The sequence below is a fragment of the Rhinatrema bivittatum genome, chromosome 8 (genome assembly GCF_901001135.1).
Source record: "Rhinatrema bivittatum chromosome 8, aRhiBiv1.1, whole genome shotgun sequence".
NCBI classification, from domain to species: Eukaryota; Metazoa; Chordata; class Amphibia; order Gymnophiona; family Rhinatrematidae; genus Rhinatrema; species Rhinatrema bivittatum.
The window spans coordinates 87,498,889-87,524,933 of NC_042622.1; the positions used below are offsets into that span (position 1 = coordinate 87,498,889).

Sequence of the window (26,045 nt, forward strand, 5' to 3'; positions counted from 1 at the left end):
AGATTCCCGATCTGCCACATCCAGGTGATAATGCCTTGCAAAAGTACGTAGCAACTTCCAAGTCACTGCTCTACAAATCTCTTGTGGCAATACCAAATGAGCCTCTGCCCAAGAGGCCGACTGAGACTGGGTGGAATAAGCCCTCAAACCCTCTGGTACTGGCTTACCTTTGAGAATGTAAGCTGATCCAATAGCTTCCTTAAGCCACCTGGCAATAGTTGTTTTGGAAGCTTGAAGGCCCTTCTTCGGACCACTCCACAGAACAAAAAGATGGTCCGAACACCAAAAACTATTCATGACCTTATGATAGCGAAGCAACGCTCTATGAACATCTAAAAGCCGAAGCTCACACGCATGCGGTTCTGAATCAGACAAGTCCGAAAAAGCCGGCAGCTCCACTGACTGATTAACATGAAAGGAGAAAAGATGGAACTCTCTGTAAAGACACACACCCATCCACTATTTTAAGAAAAGGATCATGACATGACAAAGCCTGTAACTCTAAAATGCGTCTTGCAGAGCCAATGGCTACCAAGAAAATCACCTTCAAAGTTACATCCTTCAACGTAGCTCTACGTGTGGGTTCAAAGGGAGCTTCACATAAACCACAAAGGACCAGGTTGAGGTTCAAGGAGGACATACCTTCCTCACCGGCAGTCGCAGATTCTTGAGCCCTTGTAGAAAACGGACCACATCTGGATGAGAGGACAAGCGATAACCATCCAGATTTCTCCTCAAAGAGGCCAAAGCCGCCACATGAACTCGAAGGAAGTTGAAGACAAGACCCTTGACCAAACCATCCTGTAAGAAAGATGACACGTGTACCACGGAAGTGTGCAATGCCTGCATACCCTTCGCCAGATACCAGAATTCAAAAACCTTCCAGACTCGGACGTACACCACTGAAGTGGACTTCTGCCTAGACTGAAGGAGGGTAGTGATGATCGACTCCGGGTATCCTTTTGACCTTAGACACTTCCTCTCAAAAGCCATGCCGCTAGACAGAAGCGATCTGCCTGATCCGAAAATACGGGACCCTGATGCAGTAGACCAGGGAGATGACTGAGTCATAAGGGACCCTCGACTGCTAGATTTAACAGATCTGCGAACCAAGGATGGCGTGGCCACTCTGGGGCCACGAGAACCACCTCCCCTGGATGCCTCTCTATTCACTGTAGGATCCTGCCCACCAGAGGCCAAGGAGGAAACGCATAGAGCAGGACCCCCCCGAGCCAGGGAAGGACCAGGGCATCTACGCCCTCGGCGCCGTAATCTCTGCGTCTGCTGAAGAACCAAGGAGCTTTCGCATTGTGATGAGTTGCCATCAGGTCAACCCGTGGACAACCCCACTGCTTGCGAATGAGTTGCATAGCCGCATCAGACAACTCCCACTTTCTCGGATCCAGAAGCGTGCGACTGAGATAATCAGCTTGTACATTCTCGACTCCGGCAATATGAGACGTCGAGATCTGGAGCAAATGCTGTTTTGCCCATTGTATCAAAGTCTGGACTTCCAGTGACACAACCTGGCTCCTGGTCCCCCTTGTCTGTTTATGTAAGCTACCATGGTCGCATTGTCTGAGAGCACTCTCACAGACCGCCCCTGGAGTAAAGGCTGAAAGGCAAGCAAAGCCAAACGCACTGCCCTGGCTTCCAACCGCTTGAGAGATCAAGATGCCTCTTTGCTCGACCAGGACCCTTGAGCCGCTTGACTCTGACAAACTGCTCCCCAACCAGACAGACTTGCATCTATGGTCAGTACCACCCAATCTGGAATCTCCAAGGTTACCCCTTTCAGGAGGTTGGGAATGTGTAGCCACCACGACAGACTGTGCTTGGCCTCTGGAGAAAGAACAATGGGTTGGTGATACTTCGCAGACTCCGGACGCCACTGGCCCAGGGGTGCTTGCTGCAAGGGACGCATATGAGCAAAGGCCCACAGTACCAGCTCCAAGGTGGAAGTCATGGAGCCAAGGACCTGTAACATCCCAAGTTCTGGGGATCCTCAACTGTGCCAATCGCCAAATCTGGGATTGTAACTTGTGGGCCCGTTCACTCGTCAGAAATACTCTGCCCTTGTTGGTGTCGAAGAACGCCCCCAGATACTCCAAGGTCTGTGACGGTACCAGGTGGCTCTTTGCCAAATTCACCACCCAGCCTAACGATCTCAAGGTTCGAAGTACCGTTTGTACCGCTGTATGGCAACTGGCTGCCAACTTTGCCCGAATGAGCCAATCGTCCAGATAGGGATGCACGAGGACCCCCTGCCGTCGTAACGCCGCCGCCACGACCACCATGATCTTGGTAAAGACCCGAGGCGCTGTGGCCAATCCGAAGGGGAGCGCCTGGAACTGGAAGTGCTGCCCCAAGACCATGAACCTCAGGTAGCATTGATGGTCCCGAGAAATAGGTATGTGAAGATATGCTTCCGTCAGATCTAGGGACGCCAGGAATTCCTGGGTGTGCACCGCTGCTATCACCGAGCTCAATGTTTCCATCTAAAAACGAGGAACTCTCAATGCCACATTCACCCGTTTCAAGTCGAGAATGGGGCAAAAGGTTCCCTCCTTCTTCGGGACTAGAAAGTAAATCGAATACTGCCCCGTTCGAAGTTCCTCCAGAGGCACTGGCACCACGGCCCCCAGGCGCTGCAACTTGCTCAGAGCCTCCCTTACAGCCCTGCGTTTCTGAAGCGAGCCCCAGGGGGAGATTAGGAACAGGTCGCGGACAGGCCAAGCAAAATCTAAGGCGTAACCATCTCTTATCACACCTAGTACCCACTGGTCCTGAGTGATCTTGGCCCACTCCCCATAAAACAATGCCAGCCGACCTCCTACAAAAGGAACGGCGGAATGGGCCGACCTCCTTTCATTGTGCAGATTTGGGACCGGCGGCAACGGTATTGCTGGGGTTCCTGAAGGGTCTACGGCCCCCTCAAAGGCTGCCCCCAGGACTGTCCTCTAGATGAGAAATTCCTCTGTGCCACCGCCCCCGCAGATCGCAGCTGGTGAAACCTGCGAGTGTCCCGAAAACTCTGTCGAGTGGGAAAACTGCACCTACCCCAGGGTCTGTCTTCCGGCAAGCGAGGCATTTTAGCATCCGCCAGTTGTTGTACAATCTTATCCAAGTCCTCCCCAAACAGGAGTCGACCCTTAAAGGGTAAAGACGACAACCGGGACTTACAAGAAATATCCGCGGACCAGTTACGAAGCCAGAGCATGCGCCGTGCTGGCACTGCACCCCCATAATAAGGGAGGATGTCCGGACTACATTGTTTAATGCATCGGCAACAAACGCTAACGCTGATTCCAACCGGTCTGTGCGAGCAGCTTGCTCAGCCGTGAGTGTCTGCTCCTCCTGGGTACGCTGTGCCCAGGGTAAGCATGCCCTCTGCATGAGGCTGGAACAAATAGCCACGTGAAGACCGAGGGCCGAGACCTAAAAAATCCTCTTAAACTGAATCTCTAGCTTGCGATCCTGAACGTCCTTTAGAGCCGTCACCCCCATAACTGTGATAGTCGTCTGTTTTGTCACGGCGTAAACCGTGGCGTCCACCTTGGGTAGAGCAAACAACTCCAGGGTCTGTTCTGGCAAAGTATACAGCTTAGCCATAGCCCTGCAGACTCTCAATCCTGCGTCCGGCGTATTCCATTCCTGCTCCACCAACGTCTGAACGGACTCATGGTACGGGAATCAAGCGGAAGGACGTCTTGTGCCCTGTAAAACCGGATCTGCACCATCCTTATGCAAGTCAGCAGGCGGAGACTGGAGTCCCAGTTCCTCCAGGACCTGAGGAAGGAGTGGCGCTAGCTCATCTCTACTGAACAACCTGAGGATCTTGGGGTCATCCCCCTCTGCCGGAGGACCAGAGTCTAAATTGTCACCCAGGTTGTCATCCACCACGTCCGGGTCTGCCGCCCGATCCTGTGGTCCCCCCTGGACCATCGAGATCATCCTGCGGAGCCTCTGTGGGCACACATACCCCTCAAACGGGCACAGCTCCTGCCAGCGAAGGCCCCTGTATACCCTGACCGGGAACCGAGTCAGGCAGCACCCCCCCCGGACAAGCCATGCTCCGGGAGCAAAGAGGGGGGTTGCTGACCCCCTCCACTAGGCACACCCCTCGTACTGTGCCAAAAATGCCTTATGCATCAAAAGCACAAATTCAGGCGGAGGCAAAGGGGGGGGGGGGGCATTCCTGAGGCCCTCCTGGGGCTCCCTGTCCCTCTAGAGGACCTGGGAGCACTGGAAACAGCACTGGAGGAGGATCCTCTACAGGCTGTGGCAGTGTGGGCCCGATCCCCGGAGAATTCAAAATGGCTGCCATTCCCGCGGTTACCGCAACGGGACGCCTCGCGGTCTCACGAGCAACCCTGACCCCCTGGGAGGAAGGCTCAACTTAAAATTAAAAAATCAACCAAAATATTACTAAACCAAACCTGCAGGTTTCAAGCATCAGTCCTGCACTGCTGGGAGACAGAGAAATACTGAGGAACTGCAGGGGGCATCAGCATATATAAAGCAGTGTCAGTTTTACTTTCTCTGTCTCTGCCTGCTGGCACGGATGTATGAACCCAGGAGTCTGGACTGATCCGGTACGTACAGGGAATGCGACATACACTGGAAAATACGATACTAGAAAACAGAGCTGAGTAGGAGTTATAGTAAGAGAAAACTCCCACTACCCAAACCTAGCAGTATCACTCAATAGTGAGTTGTCATATGATAATATACTTACTTAAAAGGAACTAATTTATCATTAATTACTATGTAACAATCTAGTAAACATATTTTGATGTATTGATCTATAATGTGAATGTTGCTTTTGTAAACCGTTGTGATCTTCTTTTGGAATGATGATATATAAAATGCCTAAATAAATAAATAAATAAAATAATATAAACAGAGAGAACTATAGCTATCTACTTAAACCGACCAACAGCAAGAGCAGACAGGACAGGCCATATGACTTTTTCTGCCATCACATTTCTAGGTTGCTATCTCTTACGTACACATTAGATAAGGACTATAAGTTGACGCTGAAAAAGCGTTTGATCGGGTGGAATGGCGCTACTTATTTTATGTGTTACACCGTATGGGATTTGAGGGTTTTTTTCTACAAGCCCTACAACTTCTTTATACAGACCCTAGGGCGCGCATAGTGGCCAATGGTTCCCAGTCGGAGGAATTCGCTGTACACCGCGGTACGCGACAGGGTTGCCCTCTCTCCCCTCTCCTTTTTCTGTTACAGTTGGAGCCCTTATTGAGCGCGATTGCTGCTGCCCCGGAGATTCGCGGTCTTCGAATGGACTCTGAGATTTTTAAATCTGTGGCTTTTGCGGATGACTTGCTACTTTTTATTACCCACCCTCGTTCGTCTTTGCCTGCACTCTTACGTCTCCTAGGAACGTTTGGAACCTTTTCGGGTTTCCGATTAAATGAGGCTAAGTCGTCCGCGTTGGCGTATCCGGCTACATTGCCGGCAGACTGGGGGGATTCCTTTCCCTTACAATGGGCGGGAGATACACTTCGTTATCTGGGGGTATATTTGCCCTCGGATCCTGAACTGATCTACCAAGCTAACGTTCCCGGGATGCTCAAACACACTCAAACCACTCTCTCTGCTTGGAAAACCCTCCCCCTTTCCCTGGCGGGACGGGTGGCTCTATTCAAAATGACCCTGCTCCCTAAATGGCTCTATTTGTTACAGAACTTACCACTGTTATTGAAACGCAAGGACCTAGACCGGGTGGAGGGGGCAATGTGTAAATTTTTGTGGAGAGGAGGGAAATCAAGATTGCCTCTCCGATGGCTTCAAAACTCTTGGGGGGGGGGGGGGGAGGACTGGGGGTGCCTAACCTGTCCCTCTATAACCTAGCCTGTAACATGCGGCTCCTCCGTAACTGGTTGAAGGGTTCTTCGCATTATGCCCCACTTTCGATTGATCGGACGTTACTCTACCCGTGGGCGCCTTCTTATATCTTGCAGGCTCAAGCGGGTCGGCTCCCTTCGTGCCTTTTGCATTCCGCCCTCCTCCAGCCGCTACGGCAATCTTGGCGGCGCCTTACTAAATCCCTGCATATCCCGTCTACCTGTGCATATTTTTTACCGATTAGGGGGAATGCGGAATTTCAGCCTGGTACCCAATCTGGTGCGTTTAGGGTCTGGGAGGCTAGGGGGGTGATATATTTAGGTCACCTGTGGAATTCGGAGGGGGAGCTACTGCGGTTTACCGATTTTCAAACTCTTTATGGTCTCCGTCCCACTCACACGTTTCCATATTTACAAGTTCATCACTACCTCCGGTCCCTGCCCCCGGCAGCTAAGGATATTGCTACGTTTAAGGCCCTGGATGTGATGTTTCAATTTACAGTTGATAAGGCCCTTACTATTTCCCATTATTATAGACTTCTACAGCGGGATGCCCAGGTTGATGTATGTGCTTCCTTGGTGGATAGATGGCATAAAGATGGTGAGTTTCAACTCACCGGTTTTATTTTGCGTGTCTGCTTTCGGCGCATAGCCCGGATCTCTACCAATACATACTATAGGGAGATGCAATATAAGTTCTTGACCCGAGCCTATATATCACCTCAGAGGGCACATCAATTGTCGATTGCCCTCACGCCCTTTTGTATATGCTGTTCGGGAATCGTGGGTAGCTTGTCTCACGTTTTTTGGACCTGCCCCGCGATCTACAGATTTTGGCGTAAGATTGCGGACTATCTAACCGACTTGCTGGATGTGGTATTGCCCTTCTCCCCACTGTGGTTTTTATTTGGTTGCATCTCCCCGCTTCGAGTTAGAGATCCTGGCTCGCGCCTTTTGTTTCAGAAGGCGAGTTTGGTGGGGAAGAAGACGATCCTTTCGGTCTGGCGATCTCCGGAGGCGCCCTCCTTTTGGACTTGGCGAAATCAACTACATGCGATGATGACCATGGAAAGTATGGCGGCACGAGGCTCTCCCCATCGACGACGACGCTTCGCATCCATCTGGGGTCCTTATCTGCAATCATTACCCCATCGTGCGAGGAGTATGGCTCTGAACGATTGACCATTCTATGCTCACTGACTGTCTGATCCCTCTAGCGGACTGCACCTAAGTTTCCTACACGAGTCCTCATTATTGTATCTGTTATTGGGGGGGGGGAGGAGGGGGGAGGGGGGGAGGGTTTGGCTCTCTGTAGGGGTAACAGTGATTTCATGTTGGGTTTGTTGCTCAGGAGAGAGATCTGACTACACTCTCTCCTGCGATGTTCTTTTTCTATATCAAAACCTAATAAAATTGTTTAAACATAGATAAGGACTATAAGATGACTGCTAGGAACATGGCTCTACAAGAACTAAAAAAAAAAAAGTGATTTTGGCATTATAACCCCGTAAAATAACTGACCTGAAAAAGTTTTCTTGTTCCAATTAGGGACCCGGCGTGCCTTCAGCTTATAAAATTTGGCTTGAACATAAGATGGAGGGACATCTCTGTAAAAACAAAATCATCATAGCTACAGCAGCAAAAAACCTTTGCAAACCAAGCACAAATTTTGAGTTATCAGAAGAATGCACCCAGCCCATACAAGATAAACATAACAGCAGCATTTTCTCACATCATTTAATATAAAAAAATGTCACTGTCCTCTGTCAGAGAAAGACCTTCCATTTAATCTATCTAATTCAGGGACACCTTATCAATAAAGTCATGACTGCAGACTCCTGCAAAATACCTTTTGTATTTATTACCACCATTTCTTACTAAAGATATTTTAATATAAAATAGAAAATGACATTTTCTATCATTGTCTTTATTAAAATAAAATAATAGTTAAGAAAATATCAAATTATCACAAAAGATAATCTAAAAAAAATTCCCTGATTTTCTTAAAGAAGCTATCTCGGTATCCTACATTGGTGCAGGCCGGATGCCTCCTAGCGGGGTTATCGCTCATTCGACCCGCTCCCAAGTGGCGTCCTGGGCGGAGTCTCGTTCTGTCTCCTCCCAGGAGATCTGCCGTGCAGCGACGTGGAAGTCGCTGCATACTTTTTCACGACATTATCGACTACACCTGGCGTCGTCCTCCATGGGACATTTTGGTAGCCAGGTCCTCCGAGCAGGGCTTTCAGGGGCCCACCCGGTTTAGGGAAGCTTGGGTACATCCCACCCTGTCAGTCTGGGGGAGCCGTAGAATCCCCCAACTCTCATCTGCTGGAGTCAGAAAGATACTGAGCTCCAGCAGAAGGAGCACTGGCTTATACTGGTGACGTCCCTCGAAGTCTGTTCTGACTCCATCTGCTGGACGGGGGACATAACCCACCGTCTGGACTGATCCTGGTACGTACAGGGAAAATGACATTTTCTCTCATTGTCTTTATTAAAATAAAATAATAGTTAAGAAAAAGAAAATATCAAATTATCACAAAAGATAATCTAAAAAAAATTCCCTGATTTTCTTTTGCAGTAATGTATATATTTTTAATATTCTCCTTTTATTAGTATTATTTTACTGTTTTAATTTAGTTGATTTACCATTTCATTTTCTCATCTGATCTACATCACTGTGGTTTTCTTACCCTTGTTTTGTTACCTATCACTGGTTCCCACACAAGTTATGCTGGTGCAGATGAGCTACCATGGGAACGATTTCTCAGAACACCTCAGCAAGGATGCTAGCCTTCTCCAGGGTCTCGGGTCTTCTGCACCCCTTTATATACATGCTTTTTGCAATGTCTTGCGTGCGAATGACCCTTACCTCATGGTGCTAGGATACATATTTTTCTTTGTCCTGTCAATTACACATTACTCCCACCCTTTCATCCCTCTTGATTATTTTATCAATTATTTCCAATGTATGCATAATCTCATTTTCCTTGTGGAAAAGGTACAAAGGTTCATAGTGAATCATAAATGCCTGCATCTGTTTGCATGTATATATTTTAATACCTCTCTCCTTTACATCCCCCTCCCCAGCATCTGCTTCCCTCTATGGTATTCTCACATCAGTATTGTCAAAAATAATCCATCACTCATAGGGGCCTGCACATGTCCTCTGCCTTGCCAAGTTTCCTCTTGGTGCCTACTTGAAGGGAACAATGAGTATTTACTTCCATATTTCTTATCACTTTTATTTTTCTTGCTTCTCATATCCACAAATAGTACTTGCAAAAATAAGCACCACTGTGGCAGTAGGGAAAAGGTTAAAGGGTCATTTCTCTAGGTATGTCTTGATATATATCTCCTCAGAACAGAAGTCACATACTTTGGCATTTTGCCAAGGCACAATAGTGTTACCAGATGCTCTGGATATGAGAGCTTGCAATAGCTTGTTCCTGGTGAAGCACTGAATAAAGTATTTTACCCTATGCAATCCGCTAGCTCTTCCCAGTTCACCTCGTTACTGTCGTCCAGCTGCATTTCATATAGTCTAGAAAGCCAAAGAGCAGTTATTAAAAGGAAAAGACAGAACTGGAAACAGCAGAAGAGAGCACAGAGGAAAGTAGCCAGCTTATTAGCTGTCCAGAATCAGGAAGGAAACAGAACAATATAAACTCCTAAAAGTAAATCAAACAAAAAATAAAGCAGCAATCCAAGATCTAGAAACTGCATATGAAATTCAGTTCATGAAACAGACATTCATTTCTCTTTATTTAGCATATTTTTAAAACACCTACCTGGCTTTAAGAAGCCTCTGTGTGTCTACCACATTGTAACTATATTATTATTTTATCACGAACTGATAAGGTAGCAAGGGCAATTCCTAGTAAGCAATACACAGGTACAATTTTGTAACTGTGTTTATTATTCTATATAGTGCTGAGAAAAATCATAGCTACAGTGATGCACAAATACAGGGGGAGATTTTCAAAATGTTACGCGCTCCAGGCCTATTTTCAAAAGGCCCAGCGACACGCGTAAAAGCCCGGGACACATGTAAGTCCCGGGGCTTGCAAAAAGGGGCAGGGTCAGAGGCTCCCGGCACAGCGGCCATTTGCCGCTGTGTCAGGGATCGCGCACCGGCAGTTGGCAGGTGCGCGCAACTTACTTCAGCCCCAGGACTGAAGTAAGTTTTAAAACAAAAGGAAAACAAAGAAAAAGGTAGGGGGGAAAGGGCGGGGGAGGTAGGGGAAGAGAAGGGAAGGTGGGGTGGGGGGTAGGGAACAGGGGAAAGCAGCGTGGCTCAGCACACACAATTGTTCACCCCCTTGCGCGCGCCGACCCCTGATTTTATAACATGCGCGCGCATGTTATAAAATCGTGTGCCGGGTAGCGTGCGCACATTGTCGCGCTTGCGCAAATTTGAAAATCTACCCCACAATGAATAATTAAGACAATTTATACAGATACATTAGGTGAGAGAACCTCCTGGCCCAAAAGAGTTACAGTGTGAAAGGTAATGACCAGAGATTAACAACAGATCAGAGGATGGGAGCAGTGGAATGAATATTTTAATGGGAGATCACGGTAGAGCTGATGGAACGTGCCATACAAAAAGTGTGTGCGGTTTTGGGAAAAGGAGGAAGGCATGTATTTGTTCATTCTCTCTGGAGTAGTTTTGCATGAAGCAAATGGAGATCGATCACACAAAGGCAAACCAAAAGATCTTACTTTTACACTGTGGCTTTGTTCACTAGTGAGACTTTTCAAGTTTTATTCTCAAATCAGGCAGAAGCTAGACAGTGTAAAAGCTCACTCATCCTAAATCTCTGTAAAAGTTTACAAGCAGTTATCAGCTAATTCCCGAGAATATTTTCACGCACTCGACTGCCTGATGCTGCTGCTCCTATTTGAAAAATATCACAAGAAGCAGAAACACATGGCAGTTAAGAACAGCAGCAATTTTCACGGAATTGGCCATTTAATGGAAGTTAATACTTTGCTGGGATTGCTTTGGCTTGGCTTCAGCTTCATTACTTGCCAGCAAATACCTTCTCCAGAGGAGATTATTACCTATTTACTTAAGGCCGATACAGTAAAATTCGCGGGAGAGCACCCACTCTCCTGTGCGCGCGATTCAGTAAAAAAAAAAAAATTCAAATTACGGCTAGCGGTAAAAAGAGGCGCTAGGGACCCTAGCGCATCCCTAGCGCCTCTTTTTTGTCAGGAGCAGCAGCTGTCAGCGAGTTTGATAGCAGACGCTCAATTTTGCTGGCGTCGGTTCTCAAACCCGCTGACAGCTACGGATTCGGAAACCGGATGCCGGCAAAATTGAGCGTCCGGTTTTCAACCTGCGAGCCGCGGTCCGATTTTAAATTTTTTTTATTTTAAATTATTTTTAACTTTCGGGACCTCCGACTTAATATCGCCATGATATTAAGTCGGAGGATGTACAGAAAAGCAGTTTTTACTGCTTTTCTGTGCACTTTCCTGGTGCCGGCAGAAATTAACGCCTACCTTTGGGTAGGCGCAAATTTCTGAAAGTAAAATGTGCGGCTTGGCTGCACATTTTACTTACTGAATCGTGCGGGAATAACTAATAGGGCCATCAACATGCATTTGCATGTTGCGGGCACTATTAGTTTCGGGGGGGGGGGGAGGGTTGGATGCGCGTTTTCGACGCTCTATTACCCCTTACTGAATAAGGGGTAAAGCTAGAGCGTCGAAAACGCGCGTCCAAACACGGGTTAACAGTGCGCACTGTACTGTATCGGCCTGTTACAGATTATCTAGGGTCATTGTATAACAATTTTATATTCCTTTAAGAAATGTTAAGTGCAAAACATAGCTAGCACTTTGTAATCTACAGAGATTAATATGCCAGCAAAGCAATAGTACTAAATAGGTATATCCCATCAAACTGCAACAGTAAAATTATGAATAAAAGGGCCATTTACTCTTCATGCTATCATCATCGGGACAAGACAATGTGGATCTTGCCTACTCCAGTCCCAGACTGCACACACCACAGACACATTGGTATTCTGTTCATGATTGCTAGTGCAAGCAGTATCTCCTGTAAGTTACACGCATGACTTTTAGTAAACAAATGGAGAAATTACTTACCTGATAATTTCGTTTTCCTTAGTGTAGACAGATGGACTCAGGACCAGTGGGTTATGAGCTCTTCTGCTAGCAGATGGGAGACAGAATCAGATTTCAAAGCGGACGTCACTCTAGATATTCCCCTGCAGTAACTTCAGTTCTTCAGTATTCTCTTCGAAAAGCCACTGTGGATATATCTTTGCTTAAATAACTTGATTAAAACTTGATTGAAGTGGTTCAACTGATTTCAAAACTGGAGACCGCCGGTGCACGCAACCAATTAACGCCGGCACCAGACAAGTTGTGGGTGTCTTGAACTAGGGGCAGGCAACGGCTTACCCGTATTTGCTTAGTCTTGAGGTTCACTTTCCGAGGTCCTCCTTCTCTGGGGCAGCCGTGGGCGGGATGCTGAGTCCATCTGTCTATACTAAGGAAAACAAAATTATCAGGTAAGTAGTTTCTCCATTTCCTAGCGTGTAGCCAGATGGACTCATGACCAGTGGGATGTACAAAAGCTACTCCCGGACAGGGCGGGAGGCTGCCCGTGGGCCACTTAGTACTGCCCTTGCGATGGCTGCATCTTCTCGGGCCTGAACATCCAGGCGGTAGAATCTGGAGAGTATGTTGGGAGGACCACGTCACCGCCCGATAGATCTCAGCGGGTGACAGCAGCTTGGTTTCTGCCCAAGAAACTGCCTAGGCCCTAGTAGAATGAGCCTTAACTTGCCATGGTAAGGGCTTTCCTGCCTTTATGTAGGCTGCCTTGATTACTTCTTTGATTCAGCGGGCTATGGTCGCCCACGAAGCTGCTTCTCCTTGCTTCTTTCCGCTGTGAAGGACTAACAAACGATCCGTTTTGCGCACCAGTTCCGATCTTTCCAGGTATCGCACCAGGAGTCTGCCGACATTTAGATGGCGAAGAAGGCATGAGTCTTCAGAGTCCTTATGTTCATCCGGAGATGGTAGGGAGATGCCTTGGTTCAAATGGAACTCGGAAACCACTTTCGGTAGGAAGCAGCTGTATGGTTCCAGGAGTGAACCTAAGGAACGGTTCCCGACAGGATAGTGACTGCAGATCGGAGATGCGACCAGCTGAACATGCTGCCACCAGGAATACCGTCTTCAATGTTAAGCGGCATAGTGACAGACCTCGCGTTGGTATGAAGGAAGCCCCCGCTAGGAAATGTAAGAATAGCCAGCACAAAACTACAACTAGTGGATCCACAGCCAGCAGAGATGACATCATACTTGCGTGAAAATGAAACTAACTTGGTCTGAATTCCTAGAAATTACAACAGAGACTTCTGCCCATAGTAACAGAGCACGTACACATGCTAAAATTTATTATGAGATAATGGGTGGGCATATGCAGACACCTGTTGATTGGCTGACGGTAACCCTTAAATTGCTGAGCACGCACGATAATTCATTGTGCAGGTTTAGAGCTACAACCATTGCTTTGTATGTCTCGCTGCTCCAAAGAAAAGACACATTTCTTTTTATTAAACCTCTCACTTTTATGACTCTTTAGAGCTGGTTTTTTATTGGACCTATTAGCCAGGGGTTTTTCTCTCATTTACATCTTGGTGCCGAAATCCGCCTCAAGGATCCCTCACATGGCCTTTACCAGGACCAGTATCCCCTCCCCTATGATGTTCGCTCTTCTCTTGAACAAGAAATTGCCTCACTTTTAACCGCTGAAGTTTTGGAACCCAGCTCTTGCCCTTTTAACACTCCCCTTTTCCCGGTCCGAAAGCAAGATGGAAGATGGTGTTTAGTCCAAGACCTAAGATTGGTTGAGATGACCTTACTGTCCCCGTTTACCCCAATGTCCCTAATCCCGTTACTCTACTCAATTCTACGCCAATTTACCTTTTTAAGACATGTATTGACCTCTCCAATGCATTCTTCTGCATTCCTTTACATCCCGATTGTCGTCCTCTTACTTCCTTTCAGCTTGGTCCCCGTCGCTTTCAATGGACTTGACTTCCACAAGGGTTCCACGATAGCCCTACTATATTCAGTACCCAATTAAACTATGATTTGGAATTATTTACAGCCACTTTACCCAAGGACGTGAGTTTATGCCAGTATGTTGACGATTTATTACTCACTGCAACTACAGAGGATCTTTGTATTCAGCTGTCCATTGATCTCCTGACCACATTGTATCACCTTGGCTACAAGATTAACCATAAGAAATTTCTGTTAGCCCAAACCTCTGTTTCCTTTCTGGGCATTCATTTGGGAAATGGTGTTCATTCCATCAACGATGATTTAGTACGATCCTTGATAGCCCTCCCTGTTCCACCCTCTACAGTGACCCAGACCCACGCGGTTTTGGGTTTGCTTAACTTTTGCCGTCTATGGATTCCAGCTTTCAGTGAGAAAGCCCTTTTCTTGTATGCCCATACTCAAGGCCCAGTCAAAGGCTCTCACCCCATTTCTTTCACAGATCTTGAGACATCCCATTTGAAAGCTCTCATCGCGGAAGCCCTGCAGGCCAACACTTTGCTTGCTTATCAGAACACACAGCCCTTACATCTGTGGGTGGTTGCGGGCACCCACACCTGGTCAGCTGTCGGCACACAGGACCAGTTGGAGGCTGTCATTTTCCTTTCTGGCAAATTTTCCCCAGTCGAGCTGGGTATGACTACTTGTGAAAGAGGAGTTGTCACTTGCGCTACTGCACGCAAGAAACTAAACCATTACATCCCCTATGCTACAGTGGTTCTTCACACCCGTCACAACGTTCATTTTCTCCTCTCCCCTTCTCAAATGTCTTTAACGGCTTCTCGTACTGGTAAATACCAGGCCATTCTCACGTCATTGGCCACTTCGCTGCAACCATGGGGCAAATCTGAACCCGCCCCTGCTGTTTCTCTGGACAAAATTCTGTCCGCCATCAGGCCCACAGACGCCTTGTCGTATAATTGCACTCGCCAGCTTCCCGAACCTGATGACCTTCCTTTGTCTGCTATTCCCCTGGACGAGGGTGAATTTTGGTTCACTGACACCGGTGGTACTCTCCTTACCTCCACTGGCTTTGCTGCCCTTCGGCTACTGCCATTTACGGACACTGTTGTCGAAAAATACGTGTTTTCTCTGCTCCCTGACACAGGGGTATAGGAAGTTGAACTCATTGCCATCACATGGGTTCTAGACTTTGTGCTAGAACACTGCTATCCCCTTGTTCCTTTGACCATTTATACTGATTCCCATTACGTGTTCTCGTCGGTACGTCAACATCGTCATAAATGGAAAAAGAGAGGGATGACTACAAGTACAAGAGCCACTCTCAACAGTATACACATTTGGCAGAAATTGTTTACGTCCCTCAAAGAATTTGGTGACAGAGGTGAACAAGTCGCCATCACTTGGGTGAAAGGCCATCAGAATCCCACATCATCTTGGGAAGCCTATGGCAACCACCCGGTTGACAACGAACTTCAGGATCTCAAACCACAACGATGTAACGAGTTGCCCAGCCCAGCTCGCATTATGGTGACGACTCGCTCCAAGACTAAGGCACAAGATACCCTGCGGAAGGAGGAAGAAACTTCTCTATGGCACCAGGAGAAAGATGTCCCATCACCCATTCAGACTGCCTATAGGCTCCAACAAGACCCCACAGGAGCCGAAATACAGGAATGGTTGTGTGCTGGAGCCACACCCATTAGTCACCCTGGCGAGGATTGCTTTTTGTATACCCACCTGTCAGGGAAACCCTGTCTGCCCCTAATAGCTGCCAGACATATGGCCACCAGCTTACATCTACCTGTGCACAGGCCAGCCACCCAGCTTATTGAGGAACTTCTATCTGCATGGTGGAACCCCAAAATTCGGACCATATGCCATGAAACTGTCCAGATGTGCCACATCTGTACTGGCAACATCCCCCGCAGAGGTCCCCTGGTTACCCCTGGTCACATTCCGAGACCGCAAGGTCCCGGTATTGAGTGGCATTGCAACTTTACCGATATGGGAACCAGAGAGCAACGCCTGAGATATCTTTTGGTCTGTGTGGACAGATACTCCCATTGGATTGAGGCCTTCCACCGCAAAAGTGAGTCCAGTGGTGTAATGGCTCGTGAGTTATGCCAGGAACTCATACCTAGACATGGATTTCCTCACTGCATCGTTACCGATAACGGTACCCACTTCGTCAATCGATTGGTAGACACCATTATGCAAATACTGGGATGCCATCACCGTCGTGTAGCTGTCTATAGGCCCCAGAGCAACGGTCTCGTCGAACGGTACAATGGTCTGTTGAAAACTCGCTTACGGTTACTTATGGCGCAAACACAAGGCACCTGGCTGAACTGTCTGCCGTGGGCCTTACTTTATCTGCGGAACGCTCCCATCACCAATTTACGTTTATCTCCGTTTCAGTTACAAACTGGAAGGTTCATGATTGGGTTACCCCTAGCACTGCTATGGTGGATCGTCTCCCCACATATTGGAAGAATTTATGTGCTGCACTAACCTATATTCATTCTTTTGAAGGATCCTCCTGTGACCGGTCTGGGGAAGACGAACGATCCCCTCCCGTGAAAGTCGGTGATTTAGCATGGAGAAAGAACTACACACACAAGAGCTGGAAGGACCCTGTGTACGTGGGACCCTTCCCAGTCTCTGCTGTGACTCCAACAGCTGTTAAGCTCGGACAAGACACAGTGTGGACTCACCTTAAGGACATACGCCCCTAGCCCCAACTGACAGATACGAACTGCCATACAGATACTTACGGACACTTACCCTCAATTAAGGACTTGGACTAAAATGTTACATCAGCCCCTGTTCTTCTCCTTTGACACCTGAATGTGTATTTTTCTTGTCCTGTTTATTATCTTTACTACTATTGGTTTGTTTTTGTATTTCCAGTTCGGCATAGTAATTTTGTGACCGGCAATAATGTTTATCCTTTTTTGTGTACTAACCCTCAGGAGCAGTATATTCCCCACCTGCTCCATTGACCCGAATTGTGACGCTTGCATCTCCATTACAATAGACGGTACGACTAAAACTTCCACCCTGCTATACAAGTCTGTTACGAATATGAAGGGACAGTTACACATTGTTCCCATAACTCTACATGGTATAGTGTGTGCACCGTGCAGACAACCATTACCTGCTTTGACCCTACTGAAGCTCCCGCCCAGCAATGGATACAGGCCCATGGGGGGAGTTCACCCACAGGCCAGCTTTTGGTTTCAGCCCCATTGTCCCAACTCGAGAAGGCAGTGTCCCTCCTACTGGAGGTATGTTCACTGATCCCCAAATGGGATCTCCTTCACACCTGTGGCCCCTCCCTGGACTGGCATCATACCTACATGCACAACCACAAATATATATGTCCAGTGAAGTGGCCAGCTCAATTTCATAAATCTCGTTGTGCCTTAACCGAAACCCACTCCTATTGCGGCTATTGGGATTGCGTGGCCTTCGCCACCTGGCATATTACCCCCAAGACTGCTTCGTTGACTTTGGTCCCAAGCCTGTCAGACTGTGCCTTAAATACTTGTAACAAAGTCAATTTTACCCATTTCAAGCCATCTGAATTCCTACGTATATGGGGCAATGTCTTTGGTATTCAAATTTATGCCACAGGAGCCAACCCTGGAGGGCTCTTATATCTTCAGAAGGTTACTACCCGTAAGAGTCCCCTAGATCATTCTGCTGTTTTTAAAGAATTCTACCAACACGTTAATGAACCCTTTCCCATATCCCACACTGCACGAAATTTGTTTATTGACCTTGCAAACGCCATAACTACCTCACTTAATGTTTCCAACTGTTATGTCTGTGGTGCTACCAATATGGGAGACAACTGGCCATGGAAGCCAAAGAATGGAATTGGTCCATACTGCACAATGCTTCCTCTCTTTTTCTACCCCCACGGTTTGGCAAAGCCCGATGGATATTAGCTCATTCCATAATACCCACCTTGTGTATCCATAGGCCCTACACTGTGGACCACGCCACAGCAGTAGGTAATTCCTCTTGCATGCTTCAGACTACCCTTAACTACACTTCTTCCACCATCAGCTACACCCATTGGCCAAATTCGTCCGTTATCCCAAACCTAACCCTCTGGACTACTGAGCCCCTTCTCTCGATAGGTTCACGCAAGATCCCGACCATTTGGCCTGCCCCACATGGTTTGTATTGGATATGTGGAAAATACGCACACGCCTCCTTACTGAATGATTGGTTTGGAACCTGTACTATACGTACTATTCGTCCCTCATTTTTCTTAATCCCCCTACAAATGGGTCAACAACTAGGGATGCCCCTATATAGTACATACGCAGATGAGCGCAAGAGGAGAGACCTTAAGATAGGTAATTGGAAATATGATGAATGGCCTCCAGAACGAATTATAGCATATTATGATCCAGCCTCCCGGGCTCAGGATGGCTCTTGGGGTTATAGAACTCCAATATATATGTTAAATCGTATTATAAGATTACAAGCTGTTGTTGAAATAATTACTAATAAACTGCAAAAGCTCTGAGAATATTAGCTACACAGCAAAAGGGTTTCCGGAATGCTATTTACCAGAACCGTCTAGCATTAGATTACTTACTAGCTGCGGAAGGAGGACTATGTGGTAAATTTAACCTTAGTAACTGTTGTCTCCAAATAGACGACCAGGGTGAAGTAATTGAAGAAATCACCCGCAACATGATGTCAATTGCACATGTACCTGCGCAAACCTGGAAAGGACTTGATGTCAGTGATCCATTTGGATCCCTTGGATCTTGGTTCTCTAGCTTAGGTTCAGGATTCAAAAATTTAATTGGCTCCATATGTACAATTGCCTTACTAGGGCTTGTTGTCTGCCTCTGCTTGCCATGCCTTTGTATCTGCCTACGAAGATGCCGCGATCAAGTCTCCGAAATTCTGGTAACTCAGACCAGCGCACGGATCATGCTAAATCAAGCTGAAACCTTGAACCTTATGCTCCTGGATTCCAATGACATCAACACGCCATTCCCCCATCACCCATAATAACTATCTGTGAAAAATGAGCACATTGGTACCAGGACGGGTAAGTCTCTAGCCAGTAAGGAATAGCCTTAACAGGCGGAACAACATAAGACAGGCGATGTGCGACGCAGATAGGTGTGAAGGATTCCTAGGAGAAACCCTTCAAAGGGGGGAATGTAAGAATAGCCAGCACAAAACTACACCTAGTGGATTCACAGCCCGCACAGATGACATCATACCTGCATTAAAACGAAACTAACTTGGTCTGAATTTCTAGAAATTACAAAAGAGACTTCTGCCCATAGTAACAGAGCATGTACACATGCTAAAATGTATTAATTGGCTATGAGATAATGGGTGGGCATATGCAGACACCTGTTGATTGACTGAAGGTAACCCTTAAATTGCTGAACACGCACGTTAATTCATTGTGCAGGTTTAGAGCTACAACCATTGCTTTGTATGTCTCGCTGCTCCAAAGAAAAGACGCATTTCTTTTTATTAAACCTCTCACTTTTATGACTCTTTAGAACTGGTTTTTTATTGGTCCTATTAGCCAGAGGTTTTTCTCTCAATTACAGAAGTCTAATACTAGATTGTGGTTCCATAGGGGCACCGGCCACTTTAGGGGTGGCCGGAGTTGTTTAACTCCTTTTAGGAAATGGGTCAAATCCGGATGAGCTGATAGACTGATACTGTTCACTTCGGCTCTGAAGCAGGACAGTGTGGCTACTTGGACCTTGAGGGAGTTGAGTGACAACCCCTTCTTCATACCATCCTGTAGGAAGTCCAGAATCATGGGAATCTTGGCCGTCCGCGGGAGTATCCCGCAGTCCTCGCACCAGGCTTCGAATATTCTCCAGATCCGTATGTATGACAGGGAAATGGAGAACGTACGCGCTTGGAGCAGGGTGTCAATCACGGCCTTCGAGTAACTGTGCTTCTTCAAGCGAGTCATCTCAAGGGCCAGACCGTAAGAGAGAATCGAGACGGATCTTCGTGAAGAATCAGGCCCTGCCGGAGCAGGTCTCTGTGTGGAGGTAGACACAGAGGGTTCCCTGCAAGGAGTCTTTGGTCGACTTGGCCAATCCTGGGCCACTAGTAGAACTAGTCCCCTGTGATGCTCTATCTTGCGGATGACCTTACGCAGTAGCGGCCATGGGTGGAAGGCGTACAGAAAGTCTTCCTCTGGCCAAGTCTGGATGAGAGCGTCGATCCCTTGGGACTGTGGTTCTCGTCTGCGGCTGAAGAACCTGGGGACTTGGGCAGTGAGATAGGTGGCCAATAGATCCATGGCTGGGAGGCCCCAGCGATTTACTATCAGTTGGAAGGCTGTGGTCAACAGCGTCCATTCCCCCGGGTCCAGGCTCTCTCTGCTGAGGAAGTCTGCTGAGACGTTGTCTTTTCCTGAGCTGTGGGAGGCCGAAATCCCTTGAAGGTTTATCTTCGCCCATACCATGAGAGGATCTATGTCCAGAGACCCCTGCTGGCTCTTGGTTCCTCCCTGGCGGTTGATGTAAGCAACCGTTGTAGCGTTGTTCGACATTACTCGAATTGCTTTGCCTCGGAGTCTGTGGCTGAATCGCAGGCACGCTAGTCTGACTGCTCGAGCTTCCAGGTGGTTTATGTTCCATTCCGCCTCTTCCTTGCTCATTGTCCCTGGGCCGTCAGTTCCTGACAATGGGCTCCCCACCCTCGCAGGCTCACATCTGTGGTGAGCACGATCCAGTTCGATGGGAATAGGCTTACTCCTCTGCTTAGGTGGTCTTCCTGTAGCCACCACTGAAGCTGAGAACATACCTCTGCTGGTAGTTTGAGGCGAATTGAGTAGTCCTGGGACAGTGGGTTCCAGTGTGACAGTAAGGAGCACTGGAGTGGTCGCATGTGGGCCCTTGCCCACGGAACAACCTCCAGGGTTGATGCCATGAGGCCGAGGACTTGAAGATAGTTCCATACCTTGGGGCATGCATTGGTCATCAATCATCGTAATTGTTCCATCAGTTTCCTTCTCCTTGGGGGAGGGAGGAAGACTTTCTTCTGTTTGATGTCGAAACAGGCCCCCAGGTTCTCTAGAGACTGAGAGGGCTGCAGACTGCTCTTGACCGTGTTCACGACCCAACCGAGCTCCTGCAGTAGGGTTCTTGACTCTGCTGGTCACCTGTCAGCTCTCTTCCGAAGGCTTCGCCCTGATCAGCCAGTCATCCAGGTAAGGGTGTACCAAGATCCCTTCCTTCCTCAGTGTTGCCACCACGACCACCATAATTTTGGAGAATGTTCTGGGGGCTGTTGCTAGGCTGAAGGGTAGCGCTTGGAACTGGTAATGATGACCCAGTATCACAAAGCGTAGAAAATGCTGGTGATCTTGATGGACTGGAATGAGAAGGCAGGCTTCGGAGAGGTCCAGGGAGGTTAGGAACTCTCCTGATTGTACTGCCATTATTACGGAGCAAAGAGTCTCCATGCGGAAGTGTAGTATCCGCAGATGATGGTTGACATTCTTGAGATCCAAGATGGGTCGGAATGATCCTTCTTTTTTGGGAATGATAAAATAGATGGAATGTCGCCCCATATTTTGTTGGGGCGTAGGAACCAGAGTTATTGCCTTCAGGCTGAGTAGTCTTGTCAGAGTGGTTGCCACTGCCAGTCTCTTGGTGTGGGAGTGGCAGGGTGACATCATAAATTTGTCCCGAGGGATGCTGCAGAACTCCAGTGTAACCTTCTCAAATGATGTTTAGTACCTATTTGTCCAATGTGATCTCAACCCATCATTGAAAGAAGAGGGAAAGGCGACCCCCCCCCCCCCCTATTTCCTCTTCCCGTGAATGGGTCATCCCATTCTCATTGGGGAGTATGACCAGAGCCTGCCCCCGGGCCTGTTCCTCTCTTGGTTTGTCTGTTCCGAAAGGGCTGAGACCTTCCTGAGGGAAGAGGTGCCTGAAACTGTGAGTTTCTGTAAGGGCGAAAGCGTTGAGAGCCTCTGCCCCTAGTTCTTCTGAGGGAGGGGCGCTGGGATCTTTTACCCCTGTCCTTCGGTAGCCAAGGCACTGGAGATTTGCCCCACTTGCTGGCTAACTTCTCCAATTCGCTTCCGAATAACAGAGATCCTTTAAAGGGCATCCTCGTGAGATTCACTTTAGAGGTCACGTCTGCAGACCAATTCCGCAACCATAACTGTCTTCTGGCTGCCACTACCAAGGCTACTCCTCTGGCTGAGGTCCGCACCAGTTCTGAGCTTGCATCCGTCAGAAAGGCTGCTGCTGGTTCAATCATTTCACCAGTATATGTTCCCGAGTTGCTTGCCTCTCTCTTGAGAAGCAAACAGGAACGTGCCACCAGTTCCTGGATGGCTTCCATCATAGGGAAGTAGCATGAGGCTTTACGAAGGGATACCAAGATGGGGTTCTTCTTTGGTTCCGCCATAGGGCCCATGCCTGGAATACCCAGAGTCTTCAGAGTCTGGGAAACAAGTCCGGTAATTCATCCCTGTGGAAGAAGCAAAGCATGGTTCAGTATGGTTCCAGGCCTGAAGGGATTTCTCCTTCTTCCAGGGAGCCACCATCATCATCTGAGGTGTCCGAGTCCCTGTCAGGGAAATTCTTGGTTAGGTGAGGCATGTCTCGAGGCATCCGAGCAGGGCCGGGAGGATCTTGTGCTTCCAGCAGGGGTTGAGGGCGGGTCGTAGCTGGGGCTGATTGTGCCTGAACGAAGGCTTGCAGCCCTTGGAAAAATTATATTCAAGAGAAGGTCCCTGGGTCCATGTTAATCCCAGGAAGAGTTGGAGTAGGGGCCCCTGAGGTGCCCTCTTGTGGAGAAGCCATTTCGGAGTTGCATAGATCCGGGGTGCTATCGTATGTATTAGTTACAGACCCATTCTCAGATAGTAAGGGACCAGGCTTTGGTTCCCCCTGGGCTTCTTCACAATGCTGACACAAGCAGGACTCCAGTTCAGGCTGTGCAAAGAGAGTGCCCTCTGGGCTTCTTGGATGCCGGTGCCATTGCCTCTATGGCTAGGCACACAGGTTAATGTACTTCAATGCGCGCGTGTAGTTGTAAGCGCAGCTGTGAGCGTAGTTATGTGCGGTGTGCGCAAGTCTGTATTGGATGCACCCAAGTTGGGCGCATCAGCCTTCCGGCCTGCCCCGCACATACCACCGGTTGAGAAGGGAAGATGGTGCCGACACCCCCCAGCGTGTAAGATGGCGCCCCCGAGGGTCTCCTCATGGACCCCTGCACCGGATTGGGGCCCAGCCCAACCAGGGCTGCTCAACCCGATCGGTGCTCCCTTTTTACCTCGCCAGAAGAGAAAACAGAATCGGTACGGCAATCCGAGAGTCGGAGACCTGAATTTAAAGTTTTCTGCTTACCTGGTTTTGGCGCTTACCTATCGTGTGCCCGGACAGTCTCCAGCTGCGGGGGGAGAGGGCTTTACCTTCACCATTGCGCTCGGTTGTGCACCCACTGCCTTTCAGCCACTGGGGGCTAAGTCCACGCCGGGAACCGGCTACCGGTCCAAGGCACACCTCTGAGGGATATCGGAAATCACCTCAGGAATTCTCAACTGGGGGAGGGACCCTTCGGTTTCACCGCAGGAGAGTGGAACTCAATTTTCTTTAAGGTAAACATTTTTTTTTCTTCTTTGCTGCAATTCTTAACACTATTCTAGTGTGTGGGATAGTATCCGCATCTGCTAGGAGACGGAGACATACTGAAGAGCTGAGGTTACTGCAGGGGTATATCTAGAGTGACGTCAGCTTTGAAATCTGACTCAGTCTCCCATCTGCTAGCAGAAGAGCACATAACCCACTGGTCCTGAGTCCAACTGGCTACACGCTAGGAAATTTCCATATTCTGCTTGCTCTGATTTTGGCTCTCACCTTTTTATCATATTGATTTTGGCCTGCAGCGCTTTGTGTCCAGAATACACTTTCTGCCCCTGTGTCATCTTTGTGGTTAACAGATCAGTCCTTCAAGCACAAAAAAAAAGGAAACAATCTTTACTCAGCCCATTGCATTTAATGCATCTGTAGAACATTCCACCACACTCTTATACGATGTACAGTTTTTCAAAAGATGTATAGATACTAGAGATGTGAATCGTGTGATCGATCGTCTTAACGATCGATTTCGGCTGGGGGGGGGGAGGGAATCGGATCGTCGCGGTTTTGTTTTTGTAAATATCGTGTAAATCGTAAATCGGGGGAGGGCGGGAAAACCGGCACACTAAAACATCCCTAAAACCCACCCCGACCCTTTAAAATAAATCACCCACCCTCCTGAACCCCCCCAAAATGCCTTAAATTACCTGGGGTCCAGAACGGGGGTCCCGGTGTGATCTTTTACTCTCGGGCCTGCGGTGCGTTGTAGAAATGGCGCCGGCGCTACCTTTGCCCTGTCATATGACAGGTCGGCGCCATTTTGCACAAAATGGCGCCGGCCGTACGGCAAAACGATTCGACTGCAGGAGGTCGTTCCCGGACCCCCGCTGGACTTTTGGCAAGTCTTGTGGGGGTCAGGAGGCCCCCCCAAGCTGGCCAAAAGTCCCTGGGGGTCCAGCGGGGGTCCGAGAGCGATCTCCTACGCTCCTGACGTCGTTTTGCCGTACAAAATGGCGCCGGCCATACGGCGTATGGCCGGCGCCATTTTGTACGGCAAAACGATTCGAGTGCAGGAGGTCGCTCCCGGACCCCTGCTGGACTTTTGGCAAGTCTTGTGGGGGTCAGGAGGCCCCCCCAAGCTGGCCAAAAGTCCCTGTGGGTCCAGCGGGGGTCCGGGAGCGATCTCCTACCCTCCTGACGTCGGGGGACAAAAAACAAAATGGCGCCGGCGCTACCTTTGTCCTGTCATATGACAGGGCAAAGGTAGCGCCGGCGTCATTTCTACAACGCACCGCAGGCCCGAGAGTAAAAGATCACACCGGGACCCCCGCTCTGGACCCCAGGTAATTTAAGGCATTTTGGGGGGGTTCGGGAGGGTGGGGGGATTTATTTTAAAGGGTCGGGGTGGGTTTTAGGGTTGTTTTAGTGTGCCGGTTTTTCCGCCCTCCCCCTTCCCCCGATTTACGATTTTTGACGATAAATCGGGGGAATTCCTATTCTCCTATTATTATAATCCTATTATCGCGCTTCTAACGATTTTTGACGATTTAAAATATATCGGACGATATTTTAAATCGTACTTGAAAGAAGTACTGCAATCAAAAACTGCCAACAACTGGAATTCATTAACATAGTGAAAATTCACTTGTTTGTGCTGACATGTTAACAGTCTCTTTAGGAAAGAAGCAGAGTGACTTTACATAGCTTTCTACAAGTGAGTGAATCTTTGAGACAGGATGAACAAGAGGGAGGCAGAAACAGTAAAGATGTGCTGGACTACCTCATGTTATGACAATGAATGATTACATAACCTCATGAGAAGCTTCAGTTTTCTATATTCTCCCTAAGATACATAAGACCCTTCATAATCCCCCTGGTAGACCCATTGTCTCCGGTTATCTGTTCCCTCTTTAAAACCCTGTCCTGCTTTGTCTATTATTTTCTTAAACCACTTATCCCCACTGTCCCTTCTTATATACGCGACTCTAGCCACTTTAACTCTTTACTTAACCAGATCTCCCTTCCATCTGACCCTGTTCTTGCCATTCTTGATACTGAATTGCTCTATTCGAACATTCCTCAACTAGAGGCAATCAAAGTAGTTGCAGAGACTTTACAAAATCATCAGCACCATCTTCAGGTTCCCACACAATTTTTGGTTCAGCTTACATGCATTGCCCTTACCAATAATTTCTTCACATTGAAAAGCACGGTTTATCAGCAAGTGAAAGGCACAGCTAGGGGGGTCCACTATGCCCCCAATATTGCCTGCTTATATGTATCTATGTATCTAAGTTTGAATGCTTATTAGTTTACCCATCTCCCTTTTACATGTTTATCCTATCTTGGTATCGGTACATTGATGATGATTTTCTTATTTGGAAGCATACTGATATACAGTTCTTTCTTTTCATTGACTGACTAAACTCCTACAATCCAAATCTTAAATTTACTGCTCAAATCAACTACCATGAGATGCCTTTT

At 48.1% G+C, this 26,045-nt stretch overlaps 2 protein-coding genes across 7 annotated transcripts in view; one reads left to right on the top strand and one right to left on the bottom strand.

The window, feature by feature from the left end:
- CFAP77 (cilia and flagella associated protein 77) overlaps positions 1-26,045 on the top strand; it is a 574,339-nt gene that overhangs the window by 52,932 nt on the left and 495,362 nt on the right. The window lies entirely within an intron of this gene.
- TTF1 (transcription termination factor 1) overlaps positions 1-26,045 on the bottom strand; it is a 105,148-nt gene that overhangs the window by 25,304 nt on the left and 53,799 nt on the right. For 3 of the 4 annotated variants that reach the window (XM_029613687.1, XM_029613685.1, XM_029613684.1), the window contains exons 8-10: positions 23,841-23,930; positions 9,350-9,415; positions 7,393-7,478 (exon numbers count right to left, since the gene is read on the bottom strand). In XM_029613687.1, the coding sequence (XP_029469547.1) occupies positions 7,393-7,478; positions 9,350-9,415; positions 23,841-23,930 (242 nt within the window). The remainder of the gene's footprint in view (positions 1-7,392; positions 7,479-9,349; positions 9,416-23,840; positions 23,931-26,045) is intronic. The other variant, XM_029613688.1, reaches the window with a different exon arrangement.